General features: G+C 40.9%; 1 protein-coding gene and 1 long non-coding RNA gene across 4 annotated transcripts; one reads left to right on the top strand and one right to left on the bottom strand.

The window, feature by feature from the left end:
* Positions 1-691: 691 nt before the first annotated feature.
* On the bottom strand, positions 692-27,752 carry LOC135791859 (uncharacterized). 3 transcript variants are annotated; one of them, XM_065302415.1, is made up of 3 exons: positions 27,518-27,752; positions 18,188-18,266; positions 692-3,169 (listed from the first exon to the last, which is right to left on the bottom strand). In XM_065302415.1, the coding sequence occupies exon 3, from the start codon at positions 3,140-3,142 to the stop codon at positions 887-889; it is 2,256 nt and encodes a 751-aa protein (XP_065158487.1). In that variant the 5' UTR covers positions 3,143-3,169; positions 18,188-18,266; positions 27,518-27,752; the 3' UTR covers positions 692-886. The 3 variants fall into 3 exon arrangements, with proteins under 3 accessions (XP_065158487.1, XP_065158488.1, XP_065158489.1); XM_065302416.1 differs by lacking the exon at positions 27,518-27,752 and adding an exon at positions 20,158-20,184; XM_065302417.1 differs by lacking the exon at positions 18,188-18,266.
* On the top strand, positions 10,599-11,238 carry LOC135792323 (uncharacterized). The gene is made up of 3 exons (XR_010548265.1): positions 10,599-10,746; positions 10,805-11,018; positions 11,074-11,238. It is a non-coding gene; the product is annotated as an uncharacterized lncRNA (long non-coding RNA).
* Positions 27,753-27,991: the final 239 nt, after the last annotated feature.

The following is a 27,991-nucleotide window of genomic DNA, read 5'->3' as shown; positions in this document are numbered from 1 at the left end:
ATTAATCGCCATGCCTCTAAATTAACTCCGTTTCTGCATTAATTTATTTTTCAGTTGCTATATGCAAAACTGATTTAATTAAAAATGTATCACCAGACAAATAAAATTGTAACTTTATTCTGTTTCATGTATCTTTTTGGCGAAGGCGCCGGTCAAACTGTTAAATCGAGCCACACTTGTCGATGTCAAAGTACAAACTTGAGCAGGGTCACCAACGTACTAAATCACTAATCGGTCAAACTGTAATTCGCACTAAATGCGTCGAGCACTACGATTTAATTCATAGTGAAATGTAACTTAATCACTTGAGACGCACGGCCAAATCAAATCAATTTTAATTAAAATAATCAGAATGAATTTAATCAGTGTATTAGTGATAATTACAATTAATGCTTCAAAATCTAAACCAGATGTTCTGGTTACCGCTTCCACAATAATGTAATTTTGTGCAAATTTTACGTCCGCAGCGGCCACTCGCGATTTAACGTGCGCCCATTACGGTCGATGATGCGATTAATTAAATCCAGACCGAATGATAATAATAATCCATTTGACACGTTGGATGCGGTGTCAGTGTGCTGAATTCTGTGGTGGGTTGCATCCTCTGGTGGTCATGTTCTAATTAAGTCAATTGTAGCTGAATTATTGCTGCAACATCTGAAATAAATGCAGTAAACAAAACGCAGTTACCTCGTTTATATTTATATTGTATATTTGTCATGTAATTTTATTTACAAAATTAACAAAAGGATAATTTATGTGTTTTGCTTGTATACATTAAATAAGTGTGTATGTTTAAAGCTATGGTATGTCTCAGTTACAATTATTTGTCACTAGGAGTACACATTCTTTTAGTCGGTAGTATTTACATACATTTTTACATGATTTAGATTTTTGTTTGGTTTTCTTCTCCTTCGTACCCTTCGTCGGGGCTTTCAGTGAGTGTCTCAGCAATTTTCATCGCTACTGTTCTATTCACCGGTTTTGTATTAAGCGCAGTAATATCTGTTTGTGTTTGTGTGCCAACCACACATTTTTTCAGCTGCATATTTCTCTCCTCTGTGATGGGATGTTTTAAGATTGACACGAGTGGAGTGGCGACAGCATGCGGCAGCCATGGAACCGCCGGTGCAGAACAACACGAACGTAACGACTCGGTGTCCGAGAATTGCGTCTCTTGTTCAGCGTCGCAGCAGCCGCCGCCGCGCGCAGGATATCCGTCGGCTGTGTAGCGCACGTTCGCCGGATGGAAATGCTCGAAGGACAAGCGCGGCGCGTGCGGCGACGCGAACTCGGCGTCGCGATGATACCTGTGCGTCTCCTGCAGCGACGCCTGCCGCTTGACGCCTCGATTGTACGGCAGTGTGCGGTAGCAGCTGCCATTAGCAAAGTTGGCGGCGTTCAGCAATCCGACGGGATTAAGATGCACGTCGGCTGACAGCCTGTATAAATCACGATTAGATCGCTGTTCCTCTTCCACCACGCCAACGACTGGCGGCAGGAGGACGGGTTGCAGATAGCACGCCTGCTGTTGGTGGAGATTCGATGATGACAATTCGAAATTTTCGCCGCCGGCTTCATGTTTATCTTCACCGTCGCCATCATGCCGCTTGCCGATGCCTACACCCAGTGCTTCGGCGTCGCTAATGAGATCAGGATTCTGCTCTGGTTGATAGCAAGATGCTGGACTGCGTAGCTGATTAGCGGCTAGAATCGGTGACATTGAACGTAGCAACTCCTCACTGGTTTGTGCACTGCTATACATCATCATTTGTTGGCCTTGCACTAAACTTGGATCACTACTCTCCTTTGACAGTTCAGAAAACTCCTCCACACTCTCCTGCAATAAACTGTCTTTGGTTGAATGACTGAGCACAAGGTTCTGACTGGCGTGCTCCTTTTTCCGGCGGCGGTTCTCGCTATGACATTTTATTATCGATAGGATTAATGCGAAGCAGATCACAAGCAGAGAGACCCCTGTAGCGGAGACAATGATCAGCACAAATTCAAAGGGAAGCTGTGCTAGCTCATGGCCCGGTACATCTTTTAGTATGATGCGGATGGTAAAATTGGATTGCACCGCGCCGGCCGTATTCTCAGCAACGCAGATAAACGTGCCGTTGTCCTCCGGATTGGTGTTGTATATGAACAGCTCACTCCTTTTGTCCTCGCCGCCTTCTTCTACATAATATATGAGTCTGGTGTCTGGCGTGAGCATGGTGTCGTTCTGAAGCAACTGGCCCTGGAACCACCATGAGACGTGTGCCTCGGGCACTGCGCTGATCTGGCATCGGAGCGATATGTTTTTGCCCTCGGCGATCTCCAGATAGAACGTCGTGGGGGTGACGTCCGGAAGGCAGGCCAATTCGGCGCGCGGTATCGATTTGACGGGACGCTTTGCAAGACGCGGCGGGCCAGCGCACATTGGCGCCACACTCGTTGGCAACTCATAACCTTCTAACCAACTTCTCATCTCAACCATTCTACAATCACACTGCCATTGATTACCCTGTAGATCTACCTCTTGAAGATGCTTGGATAGTGTGCTAGCACCATCAATGGTAGTCAATTGGTTACTATCCAACCTCAATCTCTCTAAACTTTGCAACCCATCAAAAGCTCCACTTTCGACTTTCTCCAACTGACATCCACTTAACTCCAGAGTATGCAAGAAGTACAAATGACCAAAAGCTTCTCTGTGAATGATCTTGATTGGGTTGGCGCTAAGTGTGAGCTTCATCAACGATGGACAGTCCAGGAACGCAGCTGTAGGAACAACTTCCATTGCGTTACCAGTCAGGTCCAACTCTACAAGATTGGTTAGACCCTTGAATGTTCCCGGCTCGATTACGAGGATGTGACATCTTGCTAGATAGATTCGTTGGAGATTGATCAGGTCCATCTTGAGAAATTTCTCTCTGTGCAGTGTGCGGAGATTGTTGCCGTTGAACTCGAGCACTTGAGTGCCCGTATCCATACCCTCGGGGATGATCAGCAAGCCCTTGTCGCCGCACTCTACCGTTTGCTTGCCGTTCTTCCATTTGCATACGCACGCAGTTGGACATGAACAACATTCGTTCGCCAAAAGCGTCACCGCGAAAAGTATCGCTGTCAACTTCACCAACCACTTCATATTCTTCATCTACGTATCACCATTGCAGCATTTCACCTGTAAACAAACAGAAGTTAGATTAAAATTCAATTTTGCGATTCATTTCATGCGTGTAAGTGCAAAAAAAAATTGAAAACATAAGCGGATTTTTCAATTTGCTCGTTTCTTACATAAACATTTCCAATTTTTTTATTCTCTTTTTGCACCTTTGAACGCTGCGTTGTCGGCAGCCAATCTCGATACATGTGCGGCACATAATGCAGACTGCCAAACGTAATATTAAATATCATCAGACAGCGACATCGTGTCGTTCTCTTTTTTTTTTTCGCTCTGCAAAAACGTAAAACGTGCTTTGCAGTCTTCGTCACGCAATAACCAACGCGCCCAGAGCAAAAGGAGCATTCTATGTGCCAAGCGTGAAATGAAATATGTCACTTGTAAATTATTTTTTATGATTGCAGCGTCCATGTCTATCACGTTGCGCAAATCAATCCGTACGTTGCTTTTTATTTTGCCTACGTGAGAACAAAATTGCACGAAACGCAATTCAACGTGAATCCAGCAAACAAAAACCAAAATATACGCAGTCGTAACATAACCGCCACAGCTAAAGAAAACTCTTTTTCAATTTGGTGCTGGCAAACGCGCACTTCCGGTCGGGCGAGCTTTGCCACGCGGAGTATTCCCACGAAGCCGCAGCAAACACAACATCAACGTAAACTTTGCTCGCGGCATAAAACAAAAGAAAACCGCGCGGAATGCAAAGCGGCACGTTGCTACGAGTACTACATGTAGGTCAGACGCGTTTGCGTTTAATTGCGACAAACAAAAAGAATATGATTCAGCGATGCGCAAATCGAACAAATGAAACTTATACTATGGAACTAATTGGCTTCCATGCAATAACACCCCCACACTCATACAATTACAATCAGGGATATCTTCACCGAAGTAAATCCCTCATTGTGCGACTAGAACGTCCGTTAACCCAATACGTAATTATCTTATTAAACAAGCGTCGGCAGAAATGGTGCGGCACCCGAATTTAAACAATTCGACTGTCTTGCTTGGATTGCCCAACGTGCGCGTTTAAATTAAACGTCTGACACGGCGTGTTTCTGTCAGTAACGTCTCGCGCACGTCCTTGGTGAAGGCGCCGGGCTACACTATCCGCAACTTTCTGAGTGAGTCTGTGTTTACACGTGTGCGTGGGCATAACTCCGCTTCTAACTCTCGTTCCGGCGTGGCCTAAGTAAGCAAGAGCAGCACGGCTCTCGTGCGCGAGAAAGTCGCTTTTCGTGGACTTTACCGCCGCGTTGCGAGTATGTGTTGGTCGGAAGCCGCAAGATCCACACAATCGCGACTATTGTTAAGCTCCTTACACGGTACGCTACATCCGCGCAGCGAATCCGGCCGTTACAGCGTTACAACAACAATTAATTCGCCTAGTTGCCGCCGCCGCCGTCGCCGCACAGTGTATCAGCGTGCCAGGGCGCGTAAGTTGTAAGCATAATACGCGGGAGCGTACTACGCGTACTAACAAATACAATATTACCCCTTAAATAATGGACTTATAATATTTTCACGTCAGGCGCATCGTACCACACGCACCGTAAATACGTTTTCGCTCTGAGAGTTTCACTCTTGACGACTGACTTATTGTTGCGGCACTGCCGCAGGAATTTTGACACGGGGTGTCGGAAACGTGTTAATTTTGTCTTGCCGTCACTTACAGCTCTTTAACTTGTTCACATAAATGCTTTTAAAACAATTAATTTTAATGTATACAACAAATTTTTCTCACTTTTGAATATATTACATTGTTTACGGGTAGTTTTTAATAAAAATTCTGTTATATAATGATTTATGAATATAAATTCTAGGTGAACTTTGCAATCTGCTAAATTCGTCCCATTGTAATATGTTTCGTGTCGTTAATTAACCGATTAGATATCATGACGCCGGCAGCAGAGAGAAAAAGCCCCGAGGTTTATTAATGTCTTTATTACCCCCGCCGCTTTTAATTAAAGATATAACCGCTTTTTGTTTCCTCTCTGCCTTGCGCTGCAATATCAACTCGTAACAAGGCATTAATGTTTGTGTTCGAGGCCGCGCCAAGAAAAATATTAAAAACGAGAAAGACCTTTTATGCGCAGCGCATTTTTTTGCTGCGGGGCGACGAGGGAGATCGCTGAATTTACATTTTGAGCCAATTTTCATAATTTATATTCCGACTCGTGACTCAAGCGAAACGAACGCGCAATATGAATAATTTCCTAATGTTTGTCGTAACTTTATCAATGCGATCCGCACGGCTCAAATAACCAGAATTGAAGGGCACGAAATTAAATAATACACTCTTTGCATCAATGATGAAAAAAAAAATTCCAACGGATGCGTAGCGTTACGCATATTTGACAATACCGCTGCTTTCAGGAATTTGAATAGGCAAAAAAAAAACGAGAATGTTTAAAACGAACACAATGCACACAAAAATCTATTGAAGTGATAAAACGGCTAACAACGAAAGGAAGGAAAAGCCGAAATAAATTAGCCTCTTTATGCGCAAAAATGAATATTGTGAATATTATGGTCAAATAAATATATTCTTGCGTTTTACATCGGTGCCAAAATTTTGCGGACGTTTCGTCTATTCTTGCTCGTCGCCACGCCGCAATGGCCTTTTTGTTATCGCACAGTCGGGGCTTCGCTTGCGACGACTGCGACTTCCTTTCATGCGGCGGAATATATTTTTGTTTTTATTATTGTCTAGACTTCAGACGCCGGGGGCGAAATAAGTTTCCTCGTAAACATTCCCATGTTATTATAGTGCGAAAACGTGGGGAAACGTTTTATGCTCGTCAAAATTCAAAAACACTGCAAACCAAAATAAAAATAGACAAAATTTATTTTATGCCACCGCTTAGCGTGAAAAAAGTACGAGTAAATAAAGCAGCGAGAATACTTAATATATTATAGTGAAGGCGCCGGGCAGCGCAATGCTAAGCATGCCATAATTACACAAACGAGCAAAACACTCAAGTGTACTCAGCTTGTGTACACGTTCTAAATTATTTTTACGCTTGTTAGTGCAAGAGCTTTTTCTTAGAGTTGTAATGTACACATTTAATTTCAGCTTGTACGCTCCTAGGCTTTTCTTGTTTTTACAGCTTGTATTTATAGATTTGCACCTTGTTATTACAATTAAAATTACCTGGTTAACCTCTGTAAACTAGCGCTGCTGTTGATTTAAAATATCAACTTGTTTTAACATACTTTGTATGTGGGCGTCTTCTCAACAAGCGCTCACCCTCATGTTGCGAAACATTAACGTCGAGATAATAGAACGTCGGTCCAACAAACACTGCGGTAATTAAGCAAACGATTGCTAGTTATTTACTCTCGACTCGCGTACTGGCGAACAAATAGTACACGTCACGGTCGTTAGCCGGCATGCAGGACCAGCGCGGGTTCAAAGTGCAATTTACTGCAAGGATTTTGCCAAGGGCCGCTTTTGTTCGCCTCAAGACATACTTTCGCAACTTTGATAAATAACGTGCCATTCGAGTATTCCATCACTTAACTTGGGTTTTGGCTAGCAGCGCGCGGCCGCAAAGAAACGAATGTAAACAGTAAAAAACCGCTTCATGCTTCATTCTTTCATTCCTTTTCGGTGAGCGAGCTCGTTTTTTGGGTGGCTTTCCTTCGCTCCAAAGGATTCCAGTGAAAAAGGGCACTAGAAGTTGTATGCGTTGCTAAAGATATTTAAAAAACGATCAAGCAAGTTTTTTTTATTTTTCACGCCGCCACGCAGCACGTTTTGTTAGTTGTTAGGCATATATGAAAAGAGCAAAAACGGTTTCCACTGATGACAAAAAATACATTCTTAGAATAGTAATGACGCACAAAATGATGGAAATCATTTTCTACTTTTAAGATACAGTTGTTTGAGTAAAAACGTCGGCGTATTTTTTATATACAACTTGAAGCTTATTAATTATTGTTAATGAATCACAAGCAGTCTAATTAAGCCGTAATTCCATTATCCGGATGTCCGGAATGAAGCGGGCGTGTGACAATTGAGCGTGCGTAAGAAGAACTCGGCGAATTGAAACAGTTAGCAGACGACACGACGACGAAACGCGCGTCGACCACCCGGAAACGCGATAAGGATAAATAAGGTTGGATTTTTCATGCGTCCTTGCACTTATTCCTTCATTCCGAAATTCTACCGCCGCTCGAACGCAACCCGCTTCAGTTAAGGAGCTTTCCGCTTTGCAAAAACACGAAACGGACAAAGCGGCACAACAAACACTGCAGGACGCAGCAGTGCACGAAAAACAATACCCCCACAAACTGGGCGGACTCGGTAAGCTGTTCGCTTCAAAACAAAATAATTGCGCTGTTTTCACGCTCGCTGAATGCGCGAATTGATTATTTTTGCCCGCCGGATGCAAATATTATTCGGTGGAAAACCGGCAACGAGGACATTGCTGAACGCCGGCTGTATTACTAATTAATGTTGAGTTGAGGAAAAGTTTGGAGTCGTAAATAATCGCTGAATTGCAATGTATTACTCCACCTTGTTGTCAGCACGGTAAAACTCCACTCAGTTCGGATGAGATGAAGAGAGAGTGAGTGTGGAACCACTCCGAGGAAAATGTTGATGTCGAAAAGTTTGCTCACATGGCGGACGTAGGTGTGGTGGTTTATTGCGTCGGAGAAAAAGCGGAAAGTATTTGGAGTGACCGACCAGGGACCCGCACCGGGGTTTGCTGGAGCGTCGGAGTGTGAAACACCATCGAAAAGACATATTTTTTGCTTTTCGTAAATTGATACATAAAAGTTTTTACGACGATTTTTTTTATTATTACGAACTCATGATGCACACGGCTTTCTCACAATAACCATAAAAGTTATCCTTTCGCAAAGCCATAACCTAGATCTAGGCGTAAGTCAAAGTCAAAAAGATATTAAAGCAAAGAATTTCAAGCTGTAATACAATTACTAGTAAATATTTTATCTTTGCAACATGTTCCACGAAAAGAATATATTACATTGTAACATCGACCAAAGATTTTATATGAAAACAAGTTGGAATTTTATTTTTAAGGCTGGAACTTAATATTCCCAAATGCGTTTTTCGTTTTTCTTTCATTTACTGGCCCAGCCGACTAGTGCTCAACTGCTGAGCCCTCATTTCGTTGGATCCCCGCGTGTGGGAGATGTGCTCCGCGATGTAATAGCTGAACATGCTGACCCGTTGCTCGGACATAATGTAGTTCATCTCGCCCACATGCCGCGCCATTATCAGTCATTATCGAGATCCCCCGGAGAGCGCAACGCTGCCGCCGCCACCACCACTACCGCCACATCGGCAATCGCGCCAAGCTCCGACATACCATAGCAATTTTTCATGCCGATATTACGCCCGACTCCTAAGCCTTTGCGAAACCAAAACACACAACGTGTATGCTTAGTGGAGGAAAAATGCAAACAAGCTTAACATGGTTACACGGTTTTAGGTCTGGACCCTCGCATTCCGACTAAATCTATTTCAATGTGAAAATATGCAGATGTGCGGCCATTAGACGAGGCGATATTGCCTGGGATGCAAATCGACTGCCTGTAATTGTGTAACGGTAATGGCTGTCCACATATCAGCATATTTTTAACATTTCCGGCTCCCCGATGCGCGGCTGCCACTCTTAATATTTAATATCCAAAACCAGTGCACCCACTCGTGCGCACAAATTAACTACTCGACTCGCGCGACAACATCGGCCGCATTCACAATTACAAATTCAAAAATATCATTTCATCATATCGTCATTGTCGCGTTCATTTCGAGTGGAAAAATCAATACGTGCAGCCGATGATATTAAATCAGGTGCAAATGAAAAAAAACGTAAATATTGCGTGACTGGTTTTAATGCAATCAGCAACCAATGAATACAATTTCCAAATTTGCCAATTAAACGCAACTATTACACAATACGTCAACTGCACTGTTTATAAGTGCCTTTGTGATTTGACTGCGTTCAATCTATTCATCGCTCGAGAGCTGTCTAGATGAAGCGTGGAGCTTTGTAGCGACAGGTGAAACACAAATAATATTTCCATCCATTGCAAATGAAACAGTTTGTTGAGTAGCTATTCAATTTGTCTCCTTGACAATTCAACGATTGGATTTGACAACACAATGATTTTATCTTGAACAAACTCGCTATGGCGTTTTAATTAATTTTATCATCAAACACACTCAGTCAAAAACCATGTAAACTCACGCTTGAATATTATTTCCAGTTGCAGGATGTATTAAAATATTGAATGCATTTTGCAAATTGAGCGGTTAAATATTAATTTGTCGTTAATCCGGGGTTTAATTCCTTAATTACAGGCGAGAGCGATGCGACGCGGACGGTAACTTTGGTGTTGCCTAATGACTACAGCGTAGAGTGTGGATTCAAGGTGTGACACAATGAATAGCACTTGCAAAACAGAAAGTTTAATTGCTTTGAACATTTGTACACTCATTTATTAAAGTGTTTTCGTTTTCTACTGCATTTTAACGTTTTGTAAAAAGTAGATTTTTTTATAATTTAACATTCTAGTTGTCTTCGTTTTAATTAAAATTTAAAAACATTGGAACGTTTGCACAAATCCAATTGACTTGCTTTTTAGGTATTGATGTTATCCGATATTTGTTTGTGCGTGAACCAAAAGCCACTTCAACGCACATTCTGCGCGTGTGGTGGAGGCGCGAGCACACAGAATGGTGGAGGCGCCAGACAACTGACTCTCGAAGCGCGCACCTTGTTAACCTGTATGTGAACTGTGTGCAAACGCTCGTCAACAATTTAGAATGTCGAAATTGCGTGCCAGCAAAGTGTAAATAATTCACGATAACCACTATCGCATCCATGTCGCCGTGGTAAGCAAAATCACAAAGCGCGACCTCATATCCTCACATTATCATTTAAACACCACATCATCACTTTTTTATCTAAAAGAATAAAATTTAAAAAAAACGTGTTGGAATGTTTTTAATTGAAGTACAATCAAATGTAGATAATATATGCAGATGACGCGTAGGACTAACACAGGACGAAATTTAGATATGCAAATTATGCAAATTGCATCTCTATACTAGTTCACATGTGATAATTGATTTCCTCTAGTGGATTACTACATTCATGAAGTTAAAATTCGATTAGGAATCGATGAGATGACAAAATTCACGAAACAAAACGAAATAAATATTCTTCTTGTTTTTTTAAGCTTTCAATTGATTTATTGAACGCTTAGATGTCGCATTGCTACAAAACACATACATAATAAAGTTAATAATAAATTTTGCTTTAGCGTTCAAATAAAATACACCTATTTCCTTTTCCTGCCTTCAGAAATATCAAAATAATATATCACTCTGCATTAGAAAATAAATATTTTAGTATATCCAAAATTCAGTAAAACAAATAATAATTTGACCGATTTATGTCATAATATAAAATTGTCAAACGTCAAAATATAAATTAGCCGTTATTATGATATTCTACCGTTTACAAATAATAATTATATTTACGATATTTACGAATATTTTCCTCCATTATTGCATTCAAGAATATTCAAAGGTAACAATTACTTTATATTGTGAAATAAGTGAGTTTAATGAAGTAATAACATTTTTAGTTTGCACTAGTCATGCGCACGAATGAACATCCTTATTTCCTCGCAAATTCAAGCAGAAACGCAACGTTACGATGGCCCGACGAGATGATGCACGAACGTAAAGTGCAGCCGAGGGAATACGCGCTGCGCGAGGATAATTTGCCATGGCTACAAGACGATTATGATAATGTCGTCGACGTCGTGAATAAATCACAATCGCAAGTCGTCCTATATCGTAGGTATTCCATCCAGTATCGGTAAAATCCGCACTTTCATTCTTTACCTTTTAGTGCGCCAAGATTTTCAAGATTCTACCAGATACAATCATCGACGGGCACGGCGATTGCTTATAGCAATTCCACGTTAATCGAACTACACGTTTTACTTATTGGTATGGCAATAGTTCTGTTCATTGCATAAAAACTTGGAAATAAATTGAGTAATTTATTTTTTTTATATAAAATCGAACAGGAATTAATTTTTCTGTGATATAACTCAAAAGTTGCGGTTGAACTGCACGAACTTTGAGTTAAACTGTGCGTGGATAAAATAAAAACTCATTTCGGAATCGCGATCGTACACCCCGAGCGAAATGGTCGTTGGTTTAAAACAGAACGGAAAAAATTTCCTGCTTGCGCTCAGCTTGATGTTGGGCCAGCAATGTTGTTAGTCGGCATGCCGGCAAGCGAGTCGTTGGCAAAAAGAAAGAAAATAAAGTAAAGTAATAAAAAGTTGGGCTGGCGGAGCAGTTAAATTTATGTTAATGGCATTTCCACCGATATAATATAGCCTTCGGGGGTGTGTGCGGGCTGCTTTTGCAACGTTCTGGGCTTCCTGCTTCGAATCACACTGCGATTTTTTGTTCAAGTGTAACAAATTTTAGACGGTTCAACTTTAACATATTGAGTTTTCATCTTTAACTTTTTTTCGGCTTTACGTATGATTAATTGCCTTAAAATTTTAACTTTTTGATGGATTAATATTTATTTAGTCTTTTGAAATTATTATAAGTTGATATTATTGTCCTAACACAATAATTTTTTATTATAGTTTTTATGATTGTGAGAAATGTAAGGGGAACACTTGAGGAAGAATTGCGGAAACGTTGCGGCACTTAACGTCCTCCATAAATGCATTATGGCGAGTTAGTCTAGAGGTGGGCGCTCACTTTTATTGTGTGCCAACACGGCCAGCAACTTATTCATCATCGCCACCGCCTCCACCGCTGCCACGATGTGAGTCTCGTAACCACCAACTGAGCACCGCGTTACTTCCGTTCACTTCACTCTACTCCTCGTGCAACTTTTAGACATTTCCATTTTCTACGCGAGTTTTTCGGGACATGTTTAACTTTCGGATGTTTACCAAGTAGCTCAAATTAAAACGTTATCATTAACATTCTACCACGGGTAAATTTCGCTCTAATAATAAATAAATATTTTCATATAGTCTTGGAATGTGGGGTTCTAGGTATTAGCTGGAAGCAATAAAAGCGTGACACGATGAGCTAAAGCCAAAATGCGGGCGACGACCGCGGAATACCCTCAGTAACACCAATTTCTACGAAACGACAAAGCCCTACGCTCGTCCTCGGATCCTCCGGTCGCGCGCGCGTAAATTATTACAAACGTTTTATTACATCGTTTTTATTAGGAAAGCGCTGCGCAGTTCTCGGCCCGCCACTCGGCATAAAAGCGAATGAAATATCTTTATTTGCCTTTATGCGTCTGCGTATATTAAATCATATCGCACTGCCCACCACCAACACGTTTACGTTTGCATCCATCCAAGTGGAGGTTCGCTTTGAAGCCAACACGTTTCGCGCTGCGGAAAGATACCGGAAACATTTTTTCCGAAACAATTGAAATTGTTTGTGCTGCAAAGAGGGTCGTTCGGTCGCCGACCGATTCCGGTCCATTCGACGTTCACGCTGCGCTAATTCCCGAAAAGGGACCTAGGGCTCGACCAGCGACCCTCTGAACATCCGGCGTTACCCAAGATTGATTGAGTTAAGTTTCATTCGGGGCACAACACATACACACACACAACACACATATAGAAGGAAACAAACTTTCGACTCTAAGTACGTCTAATAATCGAGGGTTTGTTCTGTCTTCTTGTTGTTGTTCTAGTCGCCAAAATTCTCCTTGTTGCCGACATCCTTCTCATTCCTGTCTTTAGGTCGTTGATGTACACTTATCTAATTTCATCGCGTGAGTCTCTCGCGCTTATTGCATTTCCGGAACACGCACATATACGTAGCCAAGACATGGGTGTTGACGTTAGCGCCCCGTCATTATTTCTAAGCTCGTGACGCACGTTCCAGAAATTGAACGAAATTGGAAAATATTCATTCTGCTTTGCATAAAATATTGAATTAGAATGAGTTATATAAACACCGGCGTTTGCGCCGCGTTATGCTGGCAGCGCGAACGACATGGGCTTTAAAAGCGGAAGAGAACGAAACGGGAAAATCACGAAAATTGCGCGCGGCCTTCTTATAGTCCTTGGAGAAATCAGTATATCGCTTCTTATCGTGTATGCTCCACATCCGGTGCTCGCGGGCGCTGCGTGTTGTGCATTTCTAAAAAAGTGGATTCAATCCATACAGAAGATATGAGCGACGTTGCCGCGTACTTTATAACGACGCAGAAAGTTGGTTACTAAAAGAGCTAGAAGAAAAGCGCTTGCAAATTTTGAATCTGCGAAGTAAAAATATTGATGTAATGCAAAAGTGACGCGAAACTAACCAAGGAAACGTTTATTGACACGCTCGTTCGTCTTTGTTTGCTCAGCGCGTATTTGTCTCGCAATCAAGCCTGATTTTCCACTTTAACTTTCAAATCGATAAACCAACTGCGACCGCACTATTCTCGAGCGCTTTCTAATGAATACGTCCGCTTAATAACCACTTCACACGCCGACTTGCAAGCAAAGAGTTTGGCGAGCGTACCAAAAATTTATCGCGCGAGCAACAACTTCACTTAATAACTTTAATAACGTACTAAATGGCGGCAACTTACGCCTCCGGCTTCAACTATCTCTCAGCACCCCTTACACTCATACTAATACGCAGGCACAGAACGTTGGTTTCGAACAAAAGAAACTTGTGCGGTGGCATCCCGCGAGTGTGGGCGTGAGCAAAACTAAACTAATTTATTCCACGATTTCGCCTCCTAATATATCAACCATTTGTCAAATTTCCTATGAGAATTCCAGCAGATAGCTTGGCTAAGCAGCCAGTCGGATGTATTATATTCACCGTTCAACAATATCCATATTCTCCGGCTTGTGGAGTCGACAAGCGAACAAGCCGCACGACGCGAGCGGGCTGGCAAGAAACGCCGCGACGCTTAGTAAAACCACAATAATTTCATATTAAATGGGAAAAGTTACACGGCGCCGCGAGATACAAACGACGCCGACGCTCCGTTTACGTAACAACCGTAATTATTGAATCAAGCGAAACTTTACGAAAAACACCAGCTTATAACTACACCACGAATATCACACTGAATATTAATTAATCACCCAAATTTGCCACCAAATCCGAGTTGAATTTCACTTTATTTTTGGCAAATCGTTAGCAACACAACAATATAAAATATTTAAATATTTTAATTTTATTTGGGGTTTTATAAAATAAATTTGCTTGTTTTGGTTCGCAGATTTTTTTAAGGATGTTTACGGTTGATTTGCTTCCGGGAACTTTTTATGGCCAAAAAATTAGAGCAAGAATTCAGCGTTTCGTAATGTGCGTGGAATGCGTATTATTGCGTACGATGGAGAACAATGTGAAGAAAGGGAATGTCGACATTCTCGAGTAAATTTAGATGTTAATATGGTGCCACTCCTAAGCCTGACATGACGTGACATTGTATGTCAACAAGACATTAATTATCTTAACATTACACGCAAGATTTTTTTCTTTTCATAAAATTTATTTTTTTATTTAATGCATTGAACGCGCTGTATATGCGTGTTTATCGATTATTAAATCTATAATCTATATGCAAATATGTTGGTGGGGCAAACGACAAAGAAGGTCGTTGTGAGTGGCGTCCGCATAATTTGCATAATAACATAATTCTTATCCCCATCATCCTTTCGTCCGCTTCATTTTTCTTCATCGTTTAGAGCAGCGCACATCCACGGCGAGTAAATTACCCGCGCACGGCAGCGCCTGTGGAAATAATTACAACGTAATTCAAAACGTGCTTTTTCCTCCCACACGACGCGCAAAAATAGTGCTCGAGCTCATTTGCGTAACCATCAATTTCCGCAACGCGCGCGCACCCGCTTGTAGACATGCTCAAGTGCAAAGTGGGAAAATATTTGCACAAAAATAAATATGCGCCATGCGTCCGTCTTGTATTACAAGCTTCCTTAGAAACATATTCCATTTCGAATAGCGACACGAATGCGCGTGTTGCATTCATGGAGCGCAAGAAAAATGTCGATGTTTAGAATCCTTTAGAAGTTGACATATTCTACATCTTTGCAGTTTGTACTTCGCATGGAGTTTTTGATGCGCCGCAGTAGCTTTTATTTGCATTGGCAAGACCGATCGTGTAGGTGGGTGAATACATGCAAATATGCTGATGCGCGCAAATGTTTATTTTCCCATATTATGTGTAACTGGGCTTATTGGCAATAACGCGTCTGCTTGCCAACGTGATGTTGTGCTACGAAATTGTTTTCAAAAGGATTTCTCGGGACGCACCATTATAGCAAAAATACATTTGAAAATAAATTTTCAGAAGCGCACGAAAAAAGGTTACAAAAGATAATGACAAACAAAAATATGACACTCACAAAAAAGTTGGGACGTTAGCGCAAGCAAGTTTTTTCGTAAGGGTGTAGTCGTTAAAAATGTTCCTCGCATAATTTTTATTGTCGCACCGGCTGCTTTATTAAAATATGCGCTTGTAGGTGGTGACGCCAACGGGTATTAAATATAAACAATTCAATATTTCCGGAAACTGAGGCATTGTTGGTGGAGGCGCCGGGCTGCCGGATATTGCGCACCAAAATGTGGTCCATAAAGCGGACGACTCGATTTAATGATGATTGCACGTGTTAAATTTGCATTAAACGATCTTCTAACTTTCAACTCACAACGCAAACACAAATGCGTAACTCAAATTTTGGTCGCAGGCGATGTAAATGCCAGTGGCTAACAAAACTAACGTTATTCCTTTATGCACACACTGTCGCCGTAAACAAAAATAATAAGGCTGGGAAAAGCGCTGCGACGCGTCGTGAAATTTATGAATGTATTTGTGTTTTGGAAAGCGTCCGACGGTGCTCTTTTTCAGAACGAAATTTACTTTATGTACTGGCGCCGGCGAGCACACGACACGGCCGTCCGCTGTTGGGCGCCGTTGTAGCGCGATTTATAGCTGGTAATGGTAACGGTAATCCGATGCTTAAATCATGCTTTTAATAATACACTTGTCACCGGCACACACCTAGGACCAGTAAGAGTGCAGCTAAAATCGAAAATTGAAAATTGCCAGCGTGTTATATCGAAAAATTGGAAATTGAAAACGGCCGTCTGCAAATATAAATTTTACGCGTGGATTTATGTCGTCCGATCTAAAAAAACATCAACATTTACCAATTTGCAAATGTTTAAACTACGATTTTTTCCGGTGGATGATTTTTAACAAAAACATATTACATTTTTAATTTCAACACGCCGAAACAAGAAAATAACAAATATTTATTTACGCGTAAAATATTTGCTTTAATTAATTTTCAAATAATATTATACAGGGTGGTAGATAATAAAATTTAAAATTAAGATAATAAAGAGTGAATTTATCACGGGTAATAAAAAATGTCTAAGTGCACATTAAAGCAATCCCACCGTAAAATCTTGAGAGTATTTCCGCGTTAATTATCCTCTCGACTGGACGTTACAAGTCATCATACAAGCCCAGACGGCATTATCAGAACAATAACGGCCGTCCGCTCGACACGACCGCGCGATCGCCACGCTCGTTTCAATTGCACTTAATGCACGTCGTTCGACGTCGAGCTTCCAGGCTTCATTTCGTCTGTGTTCCGGATCGTAGCAAATTCAAAGTCGAAAGCTGCTTCGAATGGCGTAATGCGAGCACGCTGCGAATTCGCTCCGTTTCGGTTCACTTCGATTCGACGTGAATAGCCAACGACTGGAAATCTTACAATCGCTCCCAGCCAAGTATGCACAAGTTCTACCAGTATGGCAGGTAGCCCACCAAAAGGGTCGCAATTGTACCCGGAACATTCGAATACGCGGCTTTCACTGCATATTGATGTCATCATCTCATCGAAGGGCGCGTGGAGAGAACAGGAGGATAACATTATCGAGACAGAGCTACTACGAAATGGCACAATTTCAGAACGGCGTATTAGACCGGAAGCGAATGAAAACGTACCTACATTGAGGATAATTTCATTTCTTGTCTCTTATCGCCATTGCGGAACCTCAACTTTTATTTCAAGTAACTTCCCACTCGATCTCGTGTTATAGTTTCTTTTTTCTTTTTGAGTTTTTCAAAGCGGGGATAAGAATGAACCACAATGCAAGCAAGTTTTTATCAGTTTGTCGCATGAGGGCCCTTTTTTCGCGTTGTGTCAAGTCGGATTTCAGTTTGGTTCGGGTTTTTTTTAAACATTGAAACAGATAAAAAGTCGAGGCAAATTACCCAGAAAGTGGGTGGATGGTATTCCCATCCGGGTGTCCTTTTTTATTTAGAAGATGAATAGCAGTAAATCTTGGCCACTAGACATGAGGAATGACTTGAACCCTCTCAGGGCCGAGGGCCTTGCTTGACGACGACGTGAGCTGCAACGAGGATCGCGCTTCTCTCGCCACACCGCCGCACTTTCCACCCCCACAGCTCACGCTCTATTCTAGTTCACCTAACTTCGCTTCCGCACCGCCACTTATCTTTCTTCTGCGATTCTTCACAATCCACACCGAGTGGATTCCGCCATCCCATGGTGGATGTAATATTTAATAAGCCACTTTATTTATAAGTGGAAACAGAAGAAGAATAAAAAGTTTTACGCATTGTGCAGTATGCATTATTGCCGAATAAAGTTTACAAGTTAAGTTAAAAGCCCCAAACAATTGAATAAATGCATCGAAATCAAGCTGACGCAGCATCCCATTTAAATGGTGTTTTATTATCGCGTATCGTGAGCTTCGCTTCAGTTTATTTATTATCTGAGTGCGACGATTTGGCAAACGCTGCGCGCTGCATAAAATACGCCCGCATTGGCGGCGGAGAGCATTGTCTATGCATGATTGTGGTCGATACGAATTACTGTAGTTTGCCGACTTGCCGGCACACTTAACTAAAGCACAATTTGTAACACTTTATTTCCCATGCACAAGATGAAGTTCCTCACCAGGCGTCCGTTCGGAACAATCCTCGGAAACAATGTAGAATTTCCTCTGGTCACCCACAAATTTCTCGTCCAGAATAATCTAGAAATAAAGTCAAAAAATTAATATCGTGTGTATTTTTTAATAAAATTTTCCACCCTAATCCGACCCTCATTCGAAGTTTTTGTGTTTCCTTATTGGAGGGTGAAAGAAAATGAATACGACGCAAATTTGATGCCAAGGCTAAAACTTGGCAAGCGAATTCAAAGTCGTTTCACAACGGCCGGTAGTAAAAGCGGAACTTATTTGTTCGAAATTGTTACTTTTTCCTTTCGGGGGTTTTACGTTTTGCAGTCCGTTTCATTGCGCACCTCCCAAAGATGTTTATAGCTCACGCCTTCGAAATTGAGTATTGTTCAGAACGTTTTCAAATTAGCATCCGCTGTTACGCACTGCTTGTAATCCAACCTGGGTGGGGCCGGAATTGCGATTATTAAATTCGCAATTTAATTGGACTTTAATGTGAGCCGGAATAAACGAAACCCATTGCTTACCAACTCATGTAACAAAGAATACAAGTAAAATATAAGCAAAGTTTGCAATTACAATACCAACATGAAGTCCATTACACCACTCCAGCAATTTGGTGATAAACCAACAAGGAATTGGAATAAAATCGTAAAATCATGTATGTGCAAAATGTGGTCTGACCTCTCTGACGTGGTGTCATAAAGAGGGCACACGGTGTGATAACAAGTACGGATTTTAATTGGCGGATACATATCTGTGCCGGCCGATAGCCGGGGGTTTATAAAGGTCTGCGAAATGCATGTATTATGGGTGATGGGGATTTCGTTATCTGTGCGATGGCGGCCGCCTCGTTCTATATTGTAATACCTTCGTCTGGTTGGCACATTTACGGTTATCCCGGTCTGGTGCGCGCGTCTTGTCTCCAGGCGGATTTGGTCGCGCGAGCTCCTTTTTTTTATAACGCCTCCGCCTCAGTCCAAACTCGGCGCGCAAACCCTTTGAACCCAAAAAACGTGCGATTCCCAAGCGACTTGTTTTTCTTCTTGCCGCAAAACATCTGCGTCGTTGCGGCGTTTACATAACAAAAAAATCCCACGCTCCACAAAAAGATTACACGCTGAATAATCAAAATAAATCCGAAATATTCCACAAAGAAGCTCAGTTTTATAATTGGTTAATTTCGCAAAGATTTACAGATTAAAACAGTGGAATTACACTGCGTAGGAGATCTTGTTAACACCACGTCGTAAACGATTACAATCTTATTATAGTTTTTGTGCGGATTTTGTCCTGCAAATAATGGATAATGACAAAAACTGAAATAAGGTTTTTTTTGGTTGTACAGAAATTAATTACCTGGTTATTATTTTTTTATTGTGTGGTTTTAGTGCAAAATAAGCGTAAGGAGTAAAAAATATAATACCGCGTGATGGATAATGTCTAGGTCTAAGCTTGCAGCACGTAGAGAATGGCGGAGGAGCGTGCAAAAGGAACGCGGAAGAAGAGGTTGGTAACGCCGAGTGAAAAATATGCGGTTGCAGGGAGTCGGTGATGCGTTTATAATGGTCGATTGATGGGTTCGAATTTTTAGCGAAACCGCTCGACGAAGTTATCGATCATTACCCCCTTGTGCAAACGCGCTCGACTCCTCCATCTTGCGATGGCGTGTCGCGAAGGTGGAACGCGCGCGACGCCTGGAAGCTCATCCAGAACCCGACCATCTTTCTCCCATTACTACCGCCATTCGGGGTTCTTATCTACGAAAACATAGATATTACTCGGCAGCTACTTTTTTTTCGACTTTGCAGGACATTTTAGCTGGGAAATAGAAAAGAAGTCAAAAAATATTTTACTAAAAGTTGTTTTTTGTTTTGCTTTTCTGGTCTTTTTTGTGAACTACTTGTGTTTTAGTGGGGTACTTTGGTCGTATTAACCCCCCAAACTGGAAGAACAAATGCATTACCTTATTTTGTCCCTCCATTGCTCGTTTCTTCCCTTAGGATCATATAATCTTGTCCGTTTCGAAAAGAAAACTCGCTCGGCCGTACCGCGCACGAATAGAGAAATCGACTTCATGAGGCGGAAGCGGCCCCGAAGCATTGTGGAATTAAGAATGAAATCAGTAAGGCATAAAAGAAAAACGACGGGCGTGCAAACAGGCGCGGGGAATTAAAGCGACGCCGAAAAAAAAGTCACATTAACCGACGAAGACACATCGACTGCTTGTTCCGAGACGTGTTCCCAGAAGTCAATCAAGTGCGCCCGGTAAAGAATGATGTTGTCCCTGCGACAAAAGGACTTTTAGCGGCCCACTCCGCAGGAGTACATTAATCAAATCGAAATGAATATTCCTTTGTATTGGAGTACTGCTGCGTCGATAAACAAAAACTGTATTGTCTCACGAACCGTGACGGAAAAAATAGGAGCAGAAGAAACGTCGAACAAAAGATGGCGGAGGTGGGGTGAAAGCCGGAGTAAAAAATGTTCGCCAAAAAAAGAAACCGCTGCGGATGGAGTAAAAAACGAACGGGAGGTGCAAGAAAATATATCATATTTCCGGAAATGGAATATAAAAGAGTGATAATTTTTTGTTAGCTGAAATCCCAGCAATGCGCAAATGGCACTCGCACATTTTATGGCGTTTTAATATTTGAATAGAACTTTTGATAGTTTTTCCTTTCGTGTGTTTTCATGATGATTTTTTTTTCTTTATTTCTGTAATCCAAATGCTTATTGCTCGTTTTCGAAAAATATCCTCCACTCGACGTTTAAAGCAAATGGATGCCACATTATTCAAAAGTGCGATCCTCTTGAATGTGCAAATGTTTGATATTAAAATTGAAAAGTTTCGCAAAGTGTTCTCAACCTGGAGGGTAGCGGAGTGAAGGCGCCGGGCGCATGCAAAATGCAAAAGAGACGCGCCGAAAAGATTTGCCAAATAAACATAAATCAATTCATAAAGCAGCACGTCGCGCTCGTTTGCCCAGCCGCTTTTCGCCGCATCTTGCTTCCACTCGCTGTCGATACGAGGACTACCCACCAATCCGCATCTTAGCTTTTAACGTCATGTGAGTTTTCGCAGTTTTCTATTTGTCCGATTCGGATGCGAGCGCGCTCCGAAAAGGAATTTCTATCTAATCTATTTAATAAAGCTTGAATTTGCTGATAAAACTTTCCGTCCCGAATATCCGCTGATCCTGGCAATTCTCCAGGATTACAAAATACAAACTTTTCAACGCAAACGCAGCGACCCGTCCGACGCCCAACTTTGTGCGCTGTTTTCTTTTTTGCATTAATTTCCAATCGAGCAGGCATGAAAAAGTACTAATTGTGCAAGAACAATAAAGTTTTGTTCCCCGCATGTTCCAATGTTTTCAAAATCGGTTTATATAACAACAGCATTACCATTCTTACCATTGTCATTGAAAAAAATCGAATAATGAACCAGAAATAGCAAATTTTGTATTTTTCTGTTAAAAACGAATATAAAATATAAAATACGCAAGAAATTATTTACGTGCCACAGAAATATTATTTATTATCGTGTAAATACGACTGTAAAACAGACCCGAGGGCATATTGCTAGGTACGTACTATGAATTTCCTTCTCTAAGAATCTGAGCGCAACACAAGTTTACGGATTTTTCACCCAGCGACAGTTTTTCGCGCGCTGACGCGCCGGAAATTACATTTCTTGTCTGCTTAAGGAATACACAATCAGTTAACGCGCAGACGCGCAGCGTGCAGATATGAATGCGAATCGAGGCGTGCAAACCGGCAAGATATTAAGAGGGTGCCAAGATTAAATCAAACTTTAACAACGGGCTTATGAAGCGGTTGGCTCGACGTTTATGCATGCAGACAAGTTCATCTCATCATGTCGCTCTGTTAAAATTAACGCGCGTCGAAGATTTAATAAGTAAGTAGTGCTTCTACGTGCGTTACAATCTATAGACCAAAATTATTTTAATGTTACACATAAACATTTTATCGCATTTGTAAATTGATTGAAATTTAAATTAATTCTTATAGAAAAACATGTAGTGGAAGAATCGATGAAAGGACTAAAAATGGCAATTGCAAACGTCAATACCAAGCTCAGTCTTTTATTGCCCAGCGCTTGTATTTTTTTCATCATTTTCTTTCTCCGGATGCGACTGGCACGTTTAATGGCATCGAGGCGTTTGCATCACGCGCACACTGACATCTAATAGCTTCTCTGCCGGGCTGTCCGTCTGCCCTCTTGCGTCCTGCGTCCTGCGTGCTCTCTAGTCGGATTTGTTCGATTGCTACAATGTCGCCAATATTGCGCTACACTGTAACGCGAATGTTGCTGTACTTTCAATGTTCGGAATTCTCACAGTGTTTGCGCGCTCAATTACCCAATTGTCGTTCATGCCATCGACGATGGGCACGATGGCGGCAGCGCACGCGCTACCATTTGTTTATTGCTTTTATTTTGCTTCACGCGGAGCGCATTGGATCGCACATATTATTCACAACCAATTGGGAATTTTCCAGTAGTCGCGGGGGCAAATTAATCAGTTTATTTGCAAAATTGCAATCACGATTTGAATGCGGCGCAATATTTCCATTAGAAGCGGATTAATGTCTGGTTTACACTGTGGTGTAACTAATTTGATCATTTAAATGATGCACAAATTACATAGAAAAACACTTCAAACGAAGCAAACGTATTAACGACTTTAACGTGGTGGAAATAATATTAAAATTATTTTAAACAAAAATAGAAATAAATATATATATAGCGCTTGGTCTAATCTAAAATATTTTGATTCCCATCAAGATTTTATGTTGTTCTCGACAGCACCAAACGCTTGATAAATAAATCACAACAACGATCATAAATCATAAATATTGACGGGTTTCCCTGACGTGAGTGGATTTCCATTCTTATTTAATGTAAACAAACTGGCCGTACATTTTTCATCCATGGAGTTGTCAACAAACAAAAAAACTTTAGATAATAATCTAATTCAACTCAAGTAATATACGAAAAAATATAATTACACAAACATATTCTTTCGTAAAACTTAGATTGGATCACTCACACCGGGCGATCTTTCTTATTCACCAAAGTTGCTGACAAAGTTAAATTAAATAAAAAAATTGCCGAAGCGCTAAGTTTTCGCGCATCGCCAAAAAGAGCGGAAAGCTTTTCGAATCTTTTCATCTCACAGCTCATTTTAGGAATTTTTATGATGAGCGCAGGCTTTTGTAATATATATGTATATATATACCTGTAAAATTGAATAGCCGAAAACAATGGGCGTGAATTTACATTCAACAAACGTAAAATCCCTCGCAAATAAAACAATATTTGTTCGCATCGCTCGGTTTCGACAAAACGTACCGCGAATCGCGAAATTCAAGCGCACATAAAACCAACGCTGGTCGGTATGTATGTGAATGTGTTGATGGAAATTACTGAAGCGCATGACGGCTTACGCCACAAGGTATGATTATCTTGATGTACAAATTGTTTGAGAGCTTTACAAATATACCCGAATATGAACGCTGCTAATTAATATATTTTCTCGCCTATAGAGCACGAAACGAAACGAAACGCGCTGGATATTTAATAATTTATCAGATTAAAGTATTTATATCATGATATACTGCAATGCTAAATTTATGAATGCAATGAATAGCATCATGATATTGATTACTTGTAATGTAGCAATAATTATCATAAATTTTTAATCAAAGTTATTGAATTATAATCTGTATTGATTTGTAATATTAGAGTTACCATTTGAATTTTGTCGATTTTGTGTTTTGACGCATTTCTGATGCAATAACTATGGAAACACCTACACACCGCCCCCAGGACGATACCAGGCTCAACGCCGGAGTCAATGCATTTGATTAGCTCAATTTAAATGCATTACATTCTCTATTATATTGGCGTCGCGTGCATTGTCAAGCAAAGTTTCGTAAATTCATAAAGTTATAATAAAGTTCTGTGTTTAACATGAATATTCTATGATACCTTGGATCTACAATGTTGCTTTCTCAGGTTGAGCAATAATTTGTAAAAATACCACCATCAATCATTCAGTATTTGAACAAACGTTTCGTTTCGCAAAAAAATATGACAGTAATTTGCGCTAAAATTATAAAAGCTGTTTATCTCCTTGGAAATTCTCGCGCACGTATAAATATAAAATACCAAACGGTATAACAAGCACGTTCCGCTAATTAAGCGCTTTTTGCTTGTTACAAGTCAGCCACGTTTTTGCTCTGTTCTCGCATCTCTTTCCATGCTCCAGTTTCTTTTCGCTCATCTTTGCGTGTCTTTTTTTCAACGCCATGCGCGCCACACAGAGGAAAAAAACTACAACATCGCGCGTGTAATCCCAATCAGTAAGCTGGTCACATTTCGTACTTTCGGGCGCTTGCGAAACAAAGTTAAATATTCCGACAAGTGAGCGGCCTTTTGCGCACTTAACGCTCGAGCAAACTTCTAATTCCGGCGCGCCGCCGCCGGAGGTCCATACCGAATGTGCCGAATTCGACCTTTGGACCTTTCCTGCGACGTCACGAGGTGTATAACGAATGAGCCCCAAGTTTCGGAAGGAAGTTTACAGGTTGAATTTGAATGTTCGCTGATTAGCCCGACAGCCTCGACAATCCATCCGGTCGAAAACCTGACCGAAAAGTTTGTGTTACGATCGATCGTTTTGACAGCAGTTCACAAAAGTTGCCAATTAGCACCACGTATGGATGACTACCTTTTTAAATTGGATTTAGTATTTAATACGCATGATAATGATGTCGCATTGATGGAAATCAAAGGACAGAGATAAAAAGGATTACGTTAGTTCGGCGATATTAATTTCTACTTAACCCTTGTCATTTTGTCATCGTGTTTGGAACTGGCAGATTATTACGTAAACGAACCGCCCGTCGTGTGACGAGCCACGAAATGGCATTCGATAATGAAGAACAACAGAGGACAAAGGGAAGGATGCGATTTGCTCATGCGGCACACGTCCACAGAGGAGAGCAGGAGTGTTTCTGTCGTCGCTTAACCGGAAGCACATTGATGCTAAGATGCAACGAGCAATTTCGCAACTACGCTGGGGGGTAACATCCTTTACATCGCGCAACACATTATGTCAGAGTTTAATTACTTCTAACCTAAAAATAAAATAAAATGAACGATTTGATATAGGCAACTTAAATCACATGAATTCATTTGCATCGTAATACATTTTCGTACACGTTTCTTGCGTTAATAATTATTTATAAGAATATTATACCCATGTGACCAATGAGAGCCGTTAAGATTGTTTTCCTCCGTGAGGATTCTGTAAACTGCGCGCGGAGACTTCTGATTTTACGACGTTGTTTACCGGAATGAATTGTAACTCGCATCCATTTTTCCCATTTTTGCGCGCGTATAAAAAGAAGCCGGCGTGCGGGAAGAAATTGCGATTTATACAACAACGAAGCAAACAACGACGACGCGTTCAGCACAAAGCCAAAGTCGGCTATTTATGTTCACAACCCTCAACCCTTGTACACCATGGCGATATATATATTCGCAAAACATTTTTATTTCAATTTCAGGAACAATACATGATTGCGAACCAAATACTCTACTAGTACTCCGATTACAAAATTGAATTAAAGTTTCGTTTACCTTGTGTGATGCAATTTTTAATGTTTACTCCCACAGAATGAAAATATGACATCATAGATTAAACAAATACAAAGGAAGCAATATGAACCTCTGTGAAGTTTCGCTACTTTGAGTGGACGTGCACTTTGCTTGTGTTTTTGCTTGCTTGCTTTTACCAAAAACGCTGTATGTGTGTGTTTTTGCTCGTTTATTTTTGTCCGGCGAGTTATCTGGCCGTATTGGGCAAATATTGCCCTCCGCCTCGGCCGATATTGAATTATTGTGCTTTCCGTGCGCTGCGGTTTTTGGTGGATTTATTATGTTTTATGTTTGGGCAGAGATTGAACATCCACGGACCGGAAGGTTTCTCGCGGCAACGACGGCGCGCAAAAAATATGGCCGCGCAAGAACGCCGGCTAGAAAGAATGACGAAAACTAAAAGCAAAAAGGAATACTCGTAACACAAACGACGAAACGAAACAGAAAAAAAAATTGCACGCGCGCGCGATGTTATTTCGTCTGTAGATTAATTTATGTTACAGCTTTTTGGAAGCGCATTGCATGCGAGTATAAAGTGCGCCACCGCCTGGAGTAAGACACATGTCATGAGAGGTTATTGCAAATCCGGCCGACATTGTAAAAGTATGGCGAGCGCTTGCGCACATTCAGTCCGCATTAAAGAAAAAAGCGCAATTCCGTGCGAATTTATGAAGCAAATAGAATAAAAACGCTTTGCAATAAAGAAAACCGTCTCGAACCGAACAGGCGTGCCATTTAACAACGTTGTAAGCGTGTTTACGACACGATGCTTCGCAGTAATGTCAAAAACAAAACAATATTTATATTAAAAGCAGAACAGATTTATTTCTGTATTTACGAATTGTCATTATTCGAAAAAATAAAATAAAAGTGTTAAGCATTATTTAAAAACGTATTTGAGTTTTTTATTATTAAAATTAATTTAAATTAATTAAAAACTCTAACTACTTCTAGACCCTGACGATTATCATTATTATTGCGATTATCTTCAAAACGCAGTGAAAAAGAAGCTTAAAACTTTTAAATGTCAAATTAACGCCGTCTAGCGGCTTCCATCAAAGCTCACATCAAAATAATTGAGTTCAAAATCATCGACGTGGATTTTAATCGCACATCAATTTAATTACAAGAGTTTTTTCATAATAAATAATAAAATAAATGTATGAATGGGTATCAAACGTATTTATTTGTTATTATATATTATAATGCATTGTTTTATTTGTAATATTTTATAAATTGTAATAAACAATGTTTTTAATAAAGCTTTTTGTAGTTTGCATTAATAATTGAATAATTTATGCGAAAAATTACAATTTTACCCTGCGGTTATTTTTTTAAATTAATAATTAATCTGGATTAAAAGAATTTATATAATTTTTTTGTCAATTGAACAAAAGAACGTTGGTTAGCGGTGTTCTACCGCTTTCATAATTAATTAGAATGCGTGCACTCAATGGTCAGTATTTTTCACCCTTAGTAATCCTTAAAAATCTTTCTAATTTATCGTGTGGAAGCCATTTATTATACTTAATAAGCGTAATGTAGCAAAAATATTATTTGAATATTTTTTCCGCATAACTCTGATTAGTTGTAGTTAAAAATGCAAATTCTATCATTATGGTTGTAACAGACTTACCCAGCTGTATCGCAAAATAGCGCCGACGTGCTTTTCAACACTATTAATTAAAAGTTGAATGCAGAACGCGGTTTCGGTTTCAGCTCAGCAATTTGCCAGCGCGTCGGCGGCGCACTACTTTCGTACTTTCCACAGCCGGAAACGCGTACGCGAGAGTAAAGAGAGAGGGGGCGGTTTGGCGGCTGGCGGCTGGGCCAGGCGCACACGCGGCTCGTGATACCGTAATAACCGCGCCGGGACTCGGCTGCAGCAGGACTAAATCGCGCGGCGTCGCTTCGCCGTCTCCGAGCTAACACACACCGCCCCCCGTTCACCACTTCTGCCCCCGCCGCTTGTGTTGGTGGATGCTGGGCGCCGTGGACGGAAGGCGTCGCCAGTACGCCGGTCCGACTTGTTATTATCTTAGCTTTTCGATGCCGCTACTGCCACCATACCACTGCTTCTTCCTTCTTCCTTCCTTTTATTCGCCAGCCA

The sequence above is a fragment of the Atheta coriaria genome, unplaced genomic scaffold, assembly GCF_025399875.1.
Source record: "Atheta coriaria isolate IRGN ID8LTWV9N9 unplaced genomic scaffold, Caltech_Dcor_3.1 hic_scaffold_5_pilon, whole genome shotgun sequence".
NCBI lineage: Eukaryota > Metazoa > Arthropoda > Insecta > Coleoptera > Staphylinidae > Dalotia > Dalotia coriaria.
Note: the sequence above shows the minus strand (reverse complement) of the source record. Positions and strands in the feature narration are given on the sequence as shown.